The 16,177-nt window shown below is 36.0% G+C and overlaps 1 protein-coding gene across 4 annotated transcripts in view; it reads left to right on the plus strand.

Moving 5' to 3' along the window:
- RYK (receptor like tyrosine kinase) overlaps window positions 1-16,177 on the plus strand; it is an 88,820-nt gene that overhangs the window by 19,946 nt on the left and 52,697 nt on the right. For 3 of the 4 annotated variants that reach the window (XM_077865082.1, XM_077865083.1, XM_077865085.1), the window contains exon 2: window positions 11,506-11,627. In XM_077865082.1, coding sequence (XP_077721208.1) covers window positions 11,506-11,627 — 122 coding nt within the window. Of the gene's footprint in view, window positions 1-10,312; window positions 10,359-11,505; window positions 11,628-16,177 lie in introns of those variants that run through there. The other variant, XM_077865084.1, reaches the window with a different exon arrangement.

Raw genomic sequence — 16,177 nt, forward strand, 5'->3', positions numbered from 1 at the left:
GTGGGACTCGATCCTGAGACCCCAGGACCACACCCTGGGCCAAAGGCAGGTGCTAAACTGCTGAGCCACCCAGGGATCCCCAGTAAGTAAAATCTTAAAAAAAAAAAAAAAGCATGATATTTACCACAGATTTTATCTTTTCCAAAAAATCAGCTTGTTGAAACTACTTTTTATCTTATTAATTTTATTTTCTGATTATGTGGGTAAAAATTTATTTAGGTTATTTGGAAAGGATATAAGACCATAAAGAAGAAAAGTATACATTATTTAACCAAGTATTGGTAATTTTTGGTAAATAACTTTACAGTATTTTTTACATGTTCTCATATTTTTTTAATGTAATTGAAGTCTTACAAAATAGGAATATAGATAACTTTTTGAGGTAGATAATACTTCAAAATTTGTAGTGTTAAGTTTTCCCTCCCTCTCTGCTTCCTTCCATTGGCCACCCTGTGGTCAGAAGGTAGCCTGCACATTTTCTACTTTAAGAAATTGATTGTGCTTTCTTTATGGCTGATCACTTTTTGTAACTCTTACAAAAGCTTTGAAAGAATTGAATTTCCTATAAAGTGCTGTCTTGATGTGTCAATATGTCTATCATATTAATCATAGCTACATATATGTAAATTATGTACTCCACATGCTAATATCAGTCATAGACTAATAGTTCCATACCATGATTATACTTAACATTGGGTTCTCTCCATATTTCTAATATTTGGGGATGATTGTGCTTCCATTGGATTCTCTTTGTATTTCTAATATTTGAGGGTTTTTGGATTCTTGACATTTTTTTAAAAAATTTTTATTTATTTATGATAGTCACAGAGAGAGAGAGAGAGAGGCAGAGGGAGAAGCAGGCTCCATGCACCGGGAGCCCGATGTGGGATTCGATCCCGGGTCTCCAGGATCGCGCCCTGGGCCAAAGGCAGGCGCCAAACCGCTGCGCCACCCAGGGATCCCTGATTCTTGACATTTTGATTTAGAGCTGTAAAGATTCAAGATTATAATACTTTCATCATGAGGTATATATCTTCCCAGTATACAAAGCTTCTTTATCGCCTGTTAAAAATAAAACTATTATTAATGTCTCAGAATATTTTGGAGTAATTTTGCAGGGAAGAATACATAATTGGTATATTTTCTGAAGCCTTCTGAGAATCTCATGTCTTTACATATGATTAGAATTTGTTTGGGATTAGAATTTCCTGGCCTGCTTGCTATTCCCTTGAAAAATGTTGCTTTATTGCATTCCCTGTCGTCTTCAGAATTTCCCGTATTATTGTCATTCAGATGGTGAGCCTGTGAGTATTCCAAGAATTGTCTTCTCATTTCAGCCCCACTGTTACCGGGGTTGTATGTGAAAATTCTTTGATCTTCTCTTTCCAGTTCTTAGTGCTTTGCCAAGTTTTACTTTTTGGTGTACCTGGATATTTGTAAGGGAAAGAGGAAGGTGTTTTAGTCAGTGATAATTTATCATTACTAGTATTAATACTGGTGTATCAGAGATTTATCCTTGCCAATGTGGTTTTTGTTGAATTTCATTGCTTGAGGGCCTTCTCGCTCTTACTAACCTTCATGGATTACTTTAGGCAGTTACTAGATTTTTGTTCAGTAAATTGCTGCAGATATATATGTATTTCTTTAAACATGTTTTTGAAAACCAGTTTCTTTTTTTTTCCGGTTTAACTTTCATAGGAAATTTAATAAAAAGAATAAAAGCATGCATAAAAATAATCCATAATCCATAATTTATGATCAACCACTATTAATATTTGTTGATATTTCCTTTCTTTTCTGAGAAATGGAGCACACACATCATGTATATACTTAAATATTTAACTTTAGTTCACTGAACATTTATCAAATACTTCTTACATTGAGGATGTATTCTAGGTGCCAGACACTGTTATAAAAATTTGCTGTATATAGTTTGTATCTTGCCTGTTTTTATTTTATGTTACAGTCTAAGCAAAACCCAGTTTATTAAAATTTATTTGTAACAACTCTATTCATGACTTTGTAGTCTTTTCCAGTGTTTTTTTTAGTTACTAAAACCTGTTCTCAAAAGGGGACCTCAGTATATCACATAGATGAATTGGGAGAGATTTGATTAAAGAGGTATAATGACTTACCACCTCTCGCCTTCTCCAAAGAAAGAAACTTTTGAAAACTATTCTCTGTTATGGATGTACAGTATTATAGTTTATTAATTGCTGCTTTATTGCTGGTCATTTATTTTGTTTCTTGAATTTAAAATATTACTTTGATTAATAACTTTATAAAGTTTTTTATCTACATTTGGTTTCCTTAGGGTGGATTTTTAGAAGTGGAATGACTGGATCAAAGAGTATAAATTTTATAAAACTTTGATATATATTCATAAACTGTTTGCTTGCTATACCCTAACATTCAGTATTACAGTTAAAGAATATAAACGTTTCTGTTACAACATCAAATGCATTCCTAAACAAAAACTCTTCAGGATTGCCTGTTCACTAAAAATAGTAGGACTTATGGGAAAAATAAGGTTAAAGGCAAACCACTCAAGACCTCTGCAGTTTTCAAACCAAGTACTAACAAAAGCATAATTGGTACCTTATGAGATAACTTGGACTGTGCAATCAAACTTAGCACAGCTGAGGCTGCTTTAGAGGAGAGTTAAAGATATTAAAATATAATAGGATGGAAATCACTGGCCTGCATAGTCTTGAGGTAATGCAGATGTAAGTAGATTTCTAAGCCAGTGGAGCTGCCATAGAGGTAGACACACAAGAGGAAGTTCAGCTTGCTGTGTTCTAGGAACTGTGTAGGCTGGTGGTGCTCCTCTGAGTAGGAAGCCCTGGGTGCAGGTGCTCATTTTTAGTTTTCTTAAAATAGGGCAGAGAGGGGGTGCCTGGGTGGTTCAGTGGTTGAGCATCGTCTGCCTTTGGCTTAGGTAGTGATCATGGGGTCCTGGGATCGAGTTCCCTATCAGGCTCCCCCCACGGAGAGCAGAGAGTAGAGAGTAGGGGAGAGAGGGCTCCTGCCTGGCAGGAATTGAGACTTGAGTGAGGGTCTTTTTCTTTTCCACAGAAAGTTATAATTCTTTACCTCCTATTCCAGTTCCCCTCGCCTGGGAAAATTCAAATGTGAACCATCATAATTTTTTGTGTTATAGTGGCATTGTTATTTTATTAACTAATCACTTATAAACTAATTGGTGTTATAGGAACCTGTCTTATGACAAAACAGACTTTTTGCTAATTTTATAGGCAAAAATTTGAATCTCATTTTAATGGTTTCTTCAAAAAAGTTAAAAGCCTTTCAAACTAGGAATTATTAACCTTGGTCAAAACAAATGTTTTCAAAATCTTTAGTCAGAAAATATCAACTCTGTGTAACTGTCACATTAGAATTTAAACACCTTAGGGTAGTAAATTTCCAATTTCCAATTTATTTTGATGGCCATTAAGTATTTATAGATATGGATCATAGGACTCCAAACTCTCAGCAGCTTATGAATATTAATTTATTTGTTGAGAGTAGAAGACATGGCTTTGTAGTGACTCTCATTTGTGGGAATGGCTTCATCCAGGATTATGCAGTGTTCACTCAAAGTACCAGAGAAGACAGAGGGTAGGGGAGTCAAGTCAGTTCAAGACTGCCTGGTTTCTAGGGTTGAGTGTACATGTCTACCATAGGCAGAAAGTGATGGGAGAAAGTTGAGGGTACTAGTAAGAAAGTGATTAAAGTAATTGGGGTTGAGGCCAGTAGGAAGAAAATGAGGAAACGATTGGTATAATAAAATGGGAGAAACAAGAAGATTTTGGATATGGGAGGTCTTATGAGCCCAGAAAACAGTTGTTATAATAATAAAGGGAAGGAGCTGAAGAGCTACTAGCTATTGAGACATTACATTTCAAGATTTTGGAGGTAGAGCTATTTACATATTGCTGCTGTCCATAGAAATGGGTTGCTTTGGTATAGGTGGAGGTTGTTGGGAGTTGAGGATCAAAAGGCACATTGAAGGACAGGTTGAGAGTGCATTGGTCTCAAGGACATTGGAAACCTGCTATAGTAAGTCACAGAATAAGTATGTACAGAAGTTTTATAAACTAGTTCTAGAGTCCTTAATGAATGAGGTAGCTAAGATACTGAGAAGATTAGAGAGTGGCATAGTTTGATAGTGTATGTCTGAAAGGAAACAGGACTTTTTTTTTTTTTTTTAAGATTTTATTTATTTATTCATAGGCACAGAAAGAGGGGCAGAGACACAGACAGAGGGAGAAGCAGGCTCTATGCAGGGAGCCCGATGTGGGACTCTATCCTGGGTCTCCAGGATCATACCGCAGGCTGCAGGCGGCGCCAAACCGCTGCGCCACCGGGGCTGCCCAGAAACAGGACTTTTAAAAAAAAAGATTTTATTTATTTGTTCATGAGAGACACAGAGAGAGAGGCAGAGACATAGGCAGAGGGAGAAGCAGGGTCCCTGGAGGTAGCCTGATGGGAGAATCCATCCCAGATCCTGGGATCACGACCTGGGCCAAGGCAGACACTCAACCACTGAGCCACCCGGTGCCCTGAAATAGGACTTTTAATAAGAATACTTAAGTAATCATCAGAAGTGGTTATAGAGATTCAGGGCAATACCCATTAAGGGGGTAGAATGGGTCTTTCAAGGCTCTACAAGGCCAGCTATGCCTCAAGGGGTGGAAGTTGGTTGAAGTTACAGTGGTACTGGGGGATGACAGTATAGAAAAGAGTCATTGAAGAGAAGGGGGGTCATGGATGGATGAACAGGTTAATAAGCATGCCAGCCAAGTTGAGGTCCAAATAGGCTTTAGAAGCTTGAGAAAGTTAGCAGTCCAGTCTTTGCTCAACCTTCTATTGGAATATTGTAGAGAATTTGCTCTCGTGTCTTCAAAGAGAATGTTTTCTAGTCAGGAACCTTGGTTTCTGTCTAGAGTTTGAATTGGTAGAGCTGGAGAGACCTTGAGCAATTTGGGAAGTACAGATGCCCCTAGGATGTTGGAAAGGGAATTGGCCATATCCCTCAGTCTCATCTTTTGAGAAGTTAAGAACTCAGAGAATTTTTAGTACGACTAAAATCACAAATTATTAAGGACTGCATGCATGGCTTGAGGATGTGCTTGCTTTTTTGTTTTTCTTTTCTGTGTTTATAGCTCGTTTTCATCTGGCTTTATAAGGAGTTGAATTTACAGAACCCCTAGACGTTTTTGATATTTTGAACTGTGTCTGGAAAACTTAAATATTTACACATTATTATTACTACTAGTAATAGCATCATAACTATTATTTATTAGGAACAGAGTTCTTTATTTCCCTGAAAGATGTTTTAAGTTTAAATTCGGAAGATGTTGATTACTTAAGATTATTTTTTTCTACAACTTTCTTGTTAGTGCTGATTATATACTATGGTCTGCAAGCTTTTTGAGATTAGAAAAGAAAGGTAAAACCTATTGACTTTTTTCTTCCTCTTTTGAAAAATTTAGGTTAACTTTACATACAATGATATTGCAAATTTTTTTATTTTTTATCTTATTTCTTTTTTTTTTGTTTTTTGTTTTGATATTGCAGATTTTAAATGTATAGTTGATTGGATTTTGAAAAACACATATACCTATGTATACACTGTCTCAGTTAGATCTAGAACATTTTTATTATCGGAATAATAAAAAGTTCCTGTGCCTCTTTGCAGTCAATTCACCGATCTCTCCCACCCTCTTTCCCAGACTATATGGTTTGATTCTATCACCATATAGTCTTCCTGCTCAAGGATTTTATGTAAATGAAATTATATAGTATGTAATCTTTCATACATAACTTCTTTTCCTCGTGTAGTCTGTGAGATTCATCCCTTTTGTTACAAAGTCTCAACAGTTTCTTTTTATTGCTGAGTATTTTGTTGTATGAATATACCACAATTAGTTGTTCATTCATCTGATGATAGACATTTGTATTATTTCCAGTTTCAGCTCTTCTGAATAAAAGTGTTATCAACATTCACATACAGATTTTTTTGTGGACATATGTTTTCATTTCTTTTGGGTAATGACCTAGGAATATAACTATGGGGTCATAGGCTATGTATATGTTAACTTTATATACAAAATTGCCAGTTTTGTAAAGTAATTTAACATTTTTACACTCCCAGCAATGTGTAAGAGATGCAAGTGCTCCAGCATGTTTGCCAACCTCTAATAGTTCTTGTAGGTAGAAATGATACCTCGTTGTTGTTTTAATTTGTATTTCTCTGATGACTAAGGATGTTTAGTCCCTTTTCATATGCTTATTTTCCATTTTCATGTATTTTCTTATAAGATGTGTGTTCACATCTTTTGCCTAACTTATTTAATTGGATTATCTCTTTATTTTTAGTTTGTAGGCGATCTTTATCCTAGAAACAAGTCCTTTTTTTAAGAATGATGTGCTGTGAGTGTTTTCTCCTGGTTTTTGACTTGAATTTCATTTACTTAACAGTGTCTTTTAGGAACAGTTTTTAATTTTGATGATGACCAGTCATCTATTTTTTTTTTGTCTTTTGGTTTATGTTTTGTGTGACCAGTCTAAGAAATCTTTATTTATCCTAGATTGTGAAGATATTCATTACATATTCTTTTAGAAGTTTTATAATGTTACCTTTTACATGTAGGTTTATAATTTATTGCAAATCAGTTTTTGTGTGATATGTAAGATAAGGGTGAAGATTCTTTTCCCCTTTACTTTTATCCAGTTGCCTTAGCATAACTTCAATTGAATTGCCTTGGTGCCTTTGTTGAAATTCCATTGACCCTATATTTGCAGGTTTGTTTTTGGATTCTGCTCTCTTGATACATGTCTTTTTATCAGTACCACACTGTCTTGATTACTGTAGTTCTCAATTATGTTGTGAAATCAGGTAATGTGAGTCTTCCAACATTATTTTTTCTTTTTCAAGATAGTTTTGGCATTTAAATTTCATTTTAGAATTAATTTGTTTCTTCAGAAAACTTTTGGAATTTTGCCTAGGATTACTTTAAATCTGTACATCAGTTTGAGAAACTTGACACCTTAAGAGTGTTGAGGCTTATCTAAAAGAATTATCTCTCTCCACTCATTTAGGTCACCTTTAATTTTTTCTTAGCCATGTTTGGTAGTTTTGTGTAGAGGTCTTATATCTTTAGATTTATTTCTAGGTACTGATATGTTTCGATGCTACAGTTTTGATTTTTAAATTTTATTTTCCAGTTGCTAATATATAGAAATACAGTGCATTTTTTTTTTATATTGGCCTTGTATTCTGAGACTTTGCTAAAGTCATGAATTGGTTTTAGTAGTTTTTTAGTAGATTTTATAGTGTTTTTTACACAAATAATCCTATCAGCTGTGAGTTTGAGTTCATCCACTCCAGTTTTTATGCTTTTTTGTCTTGTCCTTATACGTTGGTTAGGACCTCTAATTCAAGGTTGAATAGAAGTGGTGGAAGTAGACATCCTTGCCTTGTTTCTGATCTTAGAAATAAGAATTTGATAATTCACCATTGAGTATGATGCTAATTGCAGGGTTTTTTAAAAAAAATATTTTATTTAAATTCAGTTTGCCAACATGTAGTATAACACCCAGTGCTCATCCCATCAAATGTCCTCCTTAGTGCCCATCTGAGGGGTTTTTTATAGATGCTCTTTACCAGACTGAGAAAGTTTATGTCCATTCCTAGTTTGTGAACAGTTTTTGTCATTAATTTTACCAAGTGCTTTTTCCACATCTACTGAGATGATCCAGGTTTTTATCTTTTATTCCTTTAAGGTGATGAATTAATGATTTTTTTGAATTGGTTATTTTTCAAAATTAACTTCTCATATACACTTAATCATGATGTAATTATCCTTTGTGTATATTGCTGGCTTCAGTTTGCTAATATTTTACAGAAAATTTTATGTATATGTTCATGAAGGATGTCAGTCTGTAATTTTCTTATGTTTCTGTCTGGTTTTAATATCAATGTGATGCTGGCTTTATAAACTGAGTTAGGAAGTATTTTCTTTGACTATTTTCTGAAAGTTTATGCAAGGTTGATATTATATCTTCCTTAAATGTTTTATAGAATTCTTTTGGACCCAAGCTTTAGGGGGAGATTTTTATTATTTGGATTTTTAACTTCTTGTCAGTTTTGGTAAATTGTGTTTTTTCTTTTTTTTTTTAAATTTTTATTTATTTATGATAGTCACACACAGAGAGAGAGAGAGGCAGAGACACAGACAGAGGGAGAAGCAGGCTCCATGCACGGGGAGCCCGATGTGGGATTCGATTCCGGGTCTCCAGGATCGCGCCCTGGGCCAAAGGCAGGTGCTAAACCGCTGTGCCACCCAGGGATCCCTAACTTGTGTTTTTTCAAGGATTTTTCTAAGTTATTGAATTTATTGTCATAAAGTTGTTCATACTAAGTTGTTTTTAACATCTGTAGGATTTGTAGCAAAGTTCCTCTTCATTCTTAATATTGGTAATTTTCTCTTTTTTCTTAATCAGTCTTGCAAAGGATTTAATATTCATTTATCTTTTCAAATAATCATCTTTTGGCTTTATCCTTAACTTATAGTTAATTTCTTTATTATAACATTTGATGGAGAAGGTAGCCTTTATTATGTATAGTTAGAATCCATTTTTTAAAAATGTGTATGGTCTAACTCATGATTAACATCGTGATTAATACCCTGATGGGTGTTAATCGTATGGAGGGGCTACCAGTTGTGGGGCGTCCCAATTGGGTGGTGGTTGGCAGCGGGAGCGATGAGGTAATTCATTCAAGGCAGAACAGAAGAGATAGAAGTTTATTGAATACATGCAAGGGGGACAGTGAGGGTCATGACAGCAAAACTGAAACTGTCTGCCAGGAGGCAGTGGTGAAGGGCCACCGTGATGAGGGCAGAGTGAGGAAATGTAGGGACATAAAGAATTTCCCTTTTTGATAATCTGAGGAACTGTACTGTGCCTGTTTGTAATTGGTCAGTTAGGGCCTATGTCTATTTTGAGGTAGGTCGCTTAATAAGCCTGTGTACTTTGAGCTAAGTGGTCTCTGTGGGCCCTTTTCCTTGCTTAAGTTTCCATTGCTCAAACCTGCTGCTTAAAAGAGCCTCGATAACCCCCTTGTTTCCTGTCCCATAATTATATTGTTCAAAGAATATCATAACCAAAGTAACATTAGTTCGCACCTTGGTGAGGTAGAGACTACACCAGGTGGAGTTGTCAAGAAAGGAAACTATTTTTGCAGCAAATAAGGAGATCACGGGGAATAACTTCTAAAGCCGTGACTCCCCAAGCAAGGGTGAATGGTTCCTTTTATTTTGGGTTAGGATGAATATTCAGAAAGGGCAGCTTTGTCATCACCTTGTGGAGGTGAGCTTAAAATTGTGCCTGCACCTTAAGGAAACCTGCGTATACACACATTGCCTGTCTTGTTAATGAGGCTTGTGCCCATCCTGGGGTGAATTTTTAGCATTATAATGAGGTAAAAGTAACTGTCCCTTCGTGGCCACCTCCAATCTCTGCTGGTGTGAATTGGGGTTAAGCTCAACCTGGTCTGGGTGGTCTGGGCCTGCCAGAGCTTCCTTTGAGCAGTCATTTTTGCTTGAGGGGTAGTTTTGGTTTCCATCATGGGATGCTATGCCCATGGCATTCTTTGCCTGAGTTAGAAGCTGGAATGAAGAGCTTAAAAATGTGGGAAAAGGTGGGCAGTAGAGGTTAGGCTTTGGGAGTCCAGCTGGGGACAGAATAGCCACTCTAGATTTTTATGTTTTCTGAAATGATATTAGTCTCCAACTATGATTATGGATTTGTCTCTTTATTATTGATTTTTCCTGTTGTTTTTTGCTTTCTATATTTGAGATTCTTTTGTTAGTTACACAACTATAGCGTCCTGTTTTTTTTACTAATGCCTTTAATATAAAATCTTTTTACCTTGCTCTAGTTTATCTCATGTCAACACTGCTCATCTACTTTGTTTTTCTTCCTTTTTAAAAGTTTTGTTCCAGGTGTACTTCTTGTAAACAGCATCAGTCTCGACTAGAGTAAGACGTGACTTTTTTTTTTTTTTATAAGCACGTTTAAGCAGTTTACAATTATTGTGATTGCTGATGTTTTCTTTGTTCCCAGCTTTCTTGTTGCGTTCCCCCCCCACCCTTTCTCTCACCTTCTTAATTTTGTTTTCCTTTTCCCCTTTCTCCAATACCACCAGTCCTCCCTCCCCATGTCTGCAGCGCTACCTGTCCTGCCAGCAGGGAGGGTCTTTTGTAGAAAACCCCAGAGTTTGTCCCATTGCATTTGGTACCTCTATAGGATAACTAAAGCAATGCCACCCAAAAAGTGCAGCTTTCCCCTAGGTAAGCCTCAAATCTCATTTCTGAATTAATGATTTTAGATTCAGTTGAGAAATGAGAAAATTAATTTTACGGGAGAAATGCCTGTAGCAGAGTTATTTGTTTCTATATCTTAGGAGGTGTAAGATCTCCATCTTGACCTCTGCATACCGCAGGTTTTCAGGCTTATGGTATAGATTCAGTAAATAGGAGATTGATATTTTGATTGGTTCAGCCTGTACCCTTTCCTTCCAATGTGTGGAATATATATGTTACACATCACTAGAGGGACACCTAGATACATCTTTAAATACCAGCAAATCAGTTGAAAGAAAGAAAGTAATTCTACTTTTATTCATTCAGTTCTTTTGGATTATCATGGAGAAAGCCTCCATTTGATTCTTATATCAAATACAGGTAGGACGAAAGGGAATGACAGAATTAAAGAACATGGTATGTTTGGAGGTTGGATGTGGCCTTAATAGAAAAGGTATGGGAGTGAATGAAATTTGGAAATTGCTTCTCTAGCACTTCTTAGGTGTCTGGTTATTTCTGCTTTATCTGCAGAACTGACTTGTTTAACATATGTTTACTGAGCATCAGCAGAGAATTGTCCTGAGAATATGGGGAAAGAACATGTGTTGATGTGGCAACTAGTGTGAGTGTATGATGGTAAATGCTGTCGGAGTGGCCAGGATGTACTTGCCTATGAGGCAAAGGAGAGATCATCTCTGGCCTTGGGTCAGACTAATATTTTCACGAAACTACATGTCTTTCTCCCTTTTATTTTGAACCTCTCTTCCTAAATCTACGTCAGTTTTGGGGGAAGAAGGGGCTCTTGTTTATAGGTATTACTCTGAGAAGGACTGTGTCTGAAAGGAGAAGTCACATTGGTCCTCAGAAGACAGAGTGGCTCCCAGAGTTCTAGATCTAGCATACCTGTGTTTAGCTGGATAACTAAATTGTTTAGAATCCCAAGTTCTTCATCTTTATTGATGATGGTGAAACCCAGAGTCCTACCTGATTCATTAGATAGCATATGTGAGAGACATTTGTGATGTACTTTCGTACATCCTATTTTCACTCTCAACTTGTATTTGAAATATTGGTGGTTAATGATTTTGAGTGCATTTTAGATATTTAATTCTTTTTTTCTCTTTTTTCCCCCTAGGTCTTGATGCAGAACTTTATTATGTGAGAAATGACCTTATTAGTCACTACGCTCTATCCTTTAACCTGTTAGTACCCAGTGAGACAAATTTCCTGCACTTCACTTGGCATGCAAAGTCTAAGGTAAGAGAGTGGTCAACCAAAGATGCCAAGACAGAACCACTCAGGCCCTCTACGTGAGGGATGGTCTGCCCTCTGTACAAAAGGGTCTGTGGCTGGTGGGTTGTAGCAGTACTGGGTCTTTTCAGATTTATATTTTAAGTCTTTAGCCTATTCTGTTAGACTTTCTCAAGTCCTTTAAAATGAAGGTAGCCATCATTTATTTATGTGACTAGCTAATGACAGAACGCTTACATCCTTTCAGGCTTTTCAGGCAAGGATGCAGATCTGGTTTGAATAGGGAACAGTTGGATCTGCTAATGACTGCTGTTACTCTGAGCTGATAGGAGTGGTGGATAGGAAAATTGGTGAGATAGGTGTTTGGGGCATGTTTGATGTAATGGATACAGTTTTGCCATTTCTGGAGAAATGGTACAAGTGAGATACATCAGACACACGACACCCATGTGTGCTGTGGCTAAGCTCCTTTAACGGTAAGGAGCCTTCTGTCTGGCTACTTACTGATGAATTCTTCATACTTTCTCTAACTGACTGAACTCCATGAACATGGTAAGTTTTCTCACAAAGAGTGGGAGCTTGAGGGTAGAGCCCACCTCCTCCAGTCAACTTTAATTTCTTTTATTATCATTATATATAAACTGAGGAGGATTTTATTTGGGAAATAAAAATAGTTTTAATACTAAAATCTCTTCTAGAGTTTTTTTTTTTTTTAAGTATTGTAAATTGTTGTCTGTCCTGATATTTGTTGCAAGTCATTTAAATTTGATGACTTTAATATAGATATTTTTTTTTTAAACTTTATTTATTCATGAGAGACACAGAGAGAGAGAGGCAGAGACACGGGCAGAGGGAGAAGCAGGCTCCATGCAGGGAGCCCGACGTGGGACTCGATCCCGGGTCTCCAGGATCAGACTGAAGGCGGCACTAAACCGCTGAGCCACCCGGGCTGCCCCTAGATCATTTTATCTACTTAGAAAACAGTAATGAGTATTAGGAAACTTCAAGTATTCATAGAATTACTTTAAAAACTGTTGAGACTTTGTTTAGGTCTAAACCCCAAAATAATCATTGTTTATAGTTTGGTATACTTCAAACTCAGTTTTCTTTTTTTATGTTTTAAACAAAAAAGGGGAATTTATTCCCCTTACCTATTACTGTTTCCTGGCATCTTTCCATGTCTCTACTTATACATCTAACTTATTCTCTTTAATGGCAATATAGTATGATACTGTATGGATGTATGATTATTTTTTAAGTGCCTCATTGACACATGAATTTTTGATAGCATTTCACTATTTCAAACAATGCATCCTTTTATTGTTAGAGATAGTTTTCTTCACTTCATCTGGTAGGCAAGATCCATGGTACAGGGATAGCAAAAACAATTGGTAGTTCATATTTGTTGCTGTTTTTACCTTTGTTATTGATGAATATAGAAACGTAGAAATATATGTGCGCATATGTGTACTTGGGTGTATGTATATATGTGTGTACATTGAGAAGTTTTTGTGCACTTGTGGCATTATTTTTGAATCGTAAGTTATTGCCAAGTTGTGAAATGGCAGAGTCAGAGTGTGAATGTTTAAAATTTTGGTTGGACATTGTCAAATTATTTCTCCCTTCCTCTTCCAAGATGGTGCCAATGAACTAACATTCCTTACCAACCAAGTGAATAGGAGTGCTTATTTCTTCAATTCACTACTTAACACAAAATATTTTAAGTATAGTTGTTTGCTAACCAGATGAGCAAAAATGATTATGTAACTGTCCATATTTTCATATTATTACGGTTGACCCTTGAGTAATGTGAGGGTTATGGGGCATGCATGTCCCCCTGCAGTTGAAAATCCATTTATAACTTTTGACTCCCTCAAAGTATAATTACTGATTGTCAATTTTTTTTATTAAAGATTTATTTATTCATGAGACACAGAGAGAGAGAGAGAGAGAGAGAGAGGCAGAGACACAGGTAGAGGTAGAAGCAGGCTCCCTGCAGGGAACCCGATGTGGGACTTGATCCAGATTCCAGGATCATGCCCTGAGCCGAAGGCAGAGGCCTAACCCCTGAGCCACCCAGGCATCCCACTAATGGTCAATTAATGCATATTTTATGTGTTATATGTATTATATGCTGTAATTCTTACACTAAAGTAAGCTAGAGAAAAGAAAAATCATAAGGAAGAGAAAGAAAATCATAAGGAAGAGAAAATCCATTATAGTATATACAGTATATACAGTATTACACTATAAAAAAATTCATGTAAGTGGTCTTGTTCAGTTCAAAAACCATATTGTTCAAGGATCAGCTATATATATATATATATATATATATATATATATATATATATATATACTGAAGCATACATTTAGAGAAATGTGTACTGAATGTATACTAAATGCATACTGAAGCATACATTTAGAGAAACATTATATACACATATACAAACAGGCATTAAAATAGAGCTACAGTAGTGCAATTAATGTTGACTTAGCTTGGATTCTGGGTAAAACATATATGCCTTGTCATCTGGAGCACTTTGACTATCCAACATTGTTACCTTGGGGTATCCAGATACGGGGCTGCTTTTTTAGTGGTGGATTATCTCTTTAGGGTAAAAACTGCAAAACAGAGGTCAAGAAAGAAAATTCATGTGAAATAATTAAGAACATTTAAGAACATTGGCCACAGGTAAAAGAACATTTATCAACCTTCACTTGGTTGGTAAGGAATAATGGCAACATTATTGCCAAAGTAAATGGTAGAAATGATTCAGAAAAGGTTCATATGAGACATTTTCATCTGAGGTTCATCAGTATCAGTGAGTAGGACCTGAACTCTTCAAGGAAACTATGCTAACACATTTTTCAGTATTCTTACATAATATTATATGACCTTACTACTTAGGGATCAGGGTAACTTTTAATTTTGATATAATTTCAAATGTAAAGAAAAATTATAGTAGTACAGAGAATTCTCCTACATCCTTCATCCAGATTCACTGGTTGTTATTAGTTTTCTTCCTGTGCTTGCTTTATCATTCATTCTTTCTCCCCACCCTCATGCACGCATACTTTTTTCTTGAACTATATGAAAGTGAATTGCAAGCATCCTGTCCCTTTAGCCTTAAATACATCAATATATATTTTCTAAGAATAAGGGCATTCTTTACATAACCAGAGTACAATAATCAAAATGAAGAAACTTAACATTTATACAATATTATTATCTAATGTATAGGACTCACATTTCATCAGTTATCCTGATGATGATCTTTATAGTTCTTTTTTTCATCTGATTTAGAATCATACATGCAGTTGGGTGATGAAACTTTAGTCCTCTGTTAATCTGGAACATTTCTTTGGCCTTTCTTTGTGTGTCTTGACCATGACATTTTTGAAATGTCAGTTTTTTTGTAGAATGTTCCTCAATTTGAATTGTCTGAGGTTTCCTCATGATTGTCTCAGGAACGTCTCCTTGCTAGTAACACCCAAAAATACTGTCCTTCAGAGTGCACATGATGTTAACTTGTCCCATTACTGGTGATCTCTGATCACTCAGTTCACCAAGTTTCTCCACTGTAAAGGATTCTTCTTTCTAATGAATAAGAAATTGTGGGGAGATTTTGTGAATTACATTTTCAAAATATTCCTTATCATGCTTTCAACTACTAGTTTTTGCCTCTATGTTTAGAATTAGTTCTCACTTTTTAGCCAGTGCTGTCAAAGAGAATAGTATGTTCCCTCTCATTGGAAGAGGTCATCTCTACATTGGGTAAATATTTGGTGGGCATGTTGTAGAGGGAATGGGAATTTAAGCATTTGTGGAGTAATTGGTCTTTCATTTTAAGTTCCCTTGCAACTCTGAGTGTTTCTGTGAACATCTTTCAGGCAGAGAAACTTCTTATGTTCTCCAAAAAATTGATAATCTTTTGTAACTTTTCCTACTTTTAATGTTGATAAATATAAAAACAATACATGTATTTTGAAGTAGTGAAAAATCTAATGAAATAGTAGAGAATCTTCTGTAGTACTCTACTGACCTTGAATAGGGTATGATTATGTCTGGGCTCAGAAAAAATAATGATATATCATGAGAATGGTTCTTGGGCATGTATATGGGTAGGATTTGTGAATAAAAAGGCAGTGTGGCATGTGGCAGTTAGAACTGAACAGAATTAAACCTTCCCCTAAAATACATTCCCTTTTTAAAATATACATACATCGGATGTTTTTATTTGGAGTGAGTTTCAGGGATCTGATATTGCTGATAATGGATGTCTGAAGAATTTTAGGAGCCTGTCACAGGAAGAAGTTGGAGTGGAGGAGAGTAGAGAGAGGAAAGGGTTCAGATAAATATATACATTTGAATGGGAAGCAGCACTGGCCTGGGCACATGTTGGGTCAAGAGGAGCCCTGCTATTGCTCTAGGTCCTTCCATATTCTTCATGAATAATTTCTGAATTACTTCAGTGGCAGGTTTTAAATACCATCATTATTGCACATTTGAGCTACCATTGCTAGTATGATATTCCTGGTGAGGCAGAAAGAAGTTC

The sequence above is a fragment of the Canis aureus genome, chromosome 22 (genome assembly GCF_053574225.1).
Source record: "Canis aureus isolate CA01 chromosome 22, VMU_Caureus_v.1.0, whole genome shotgun sequence".
NCBI lineage: Eukaryota > Metazoa > Chordata > Mammalia > Carnivora > Canidae > Canis > Canis aureus.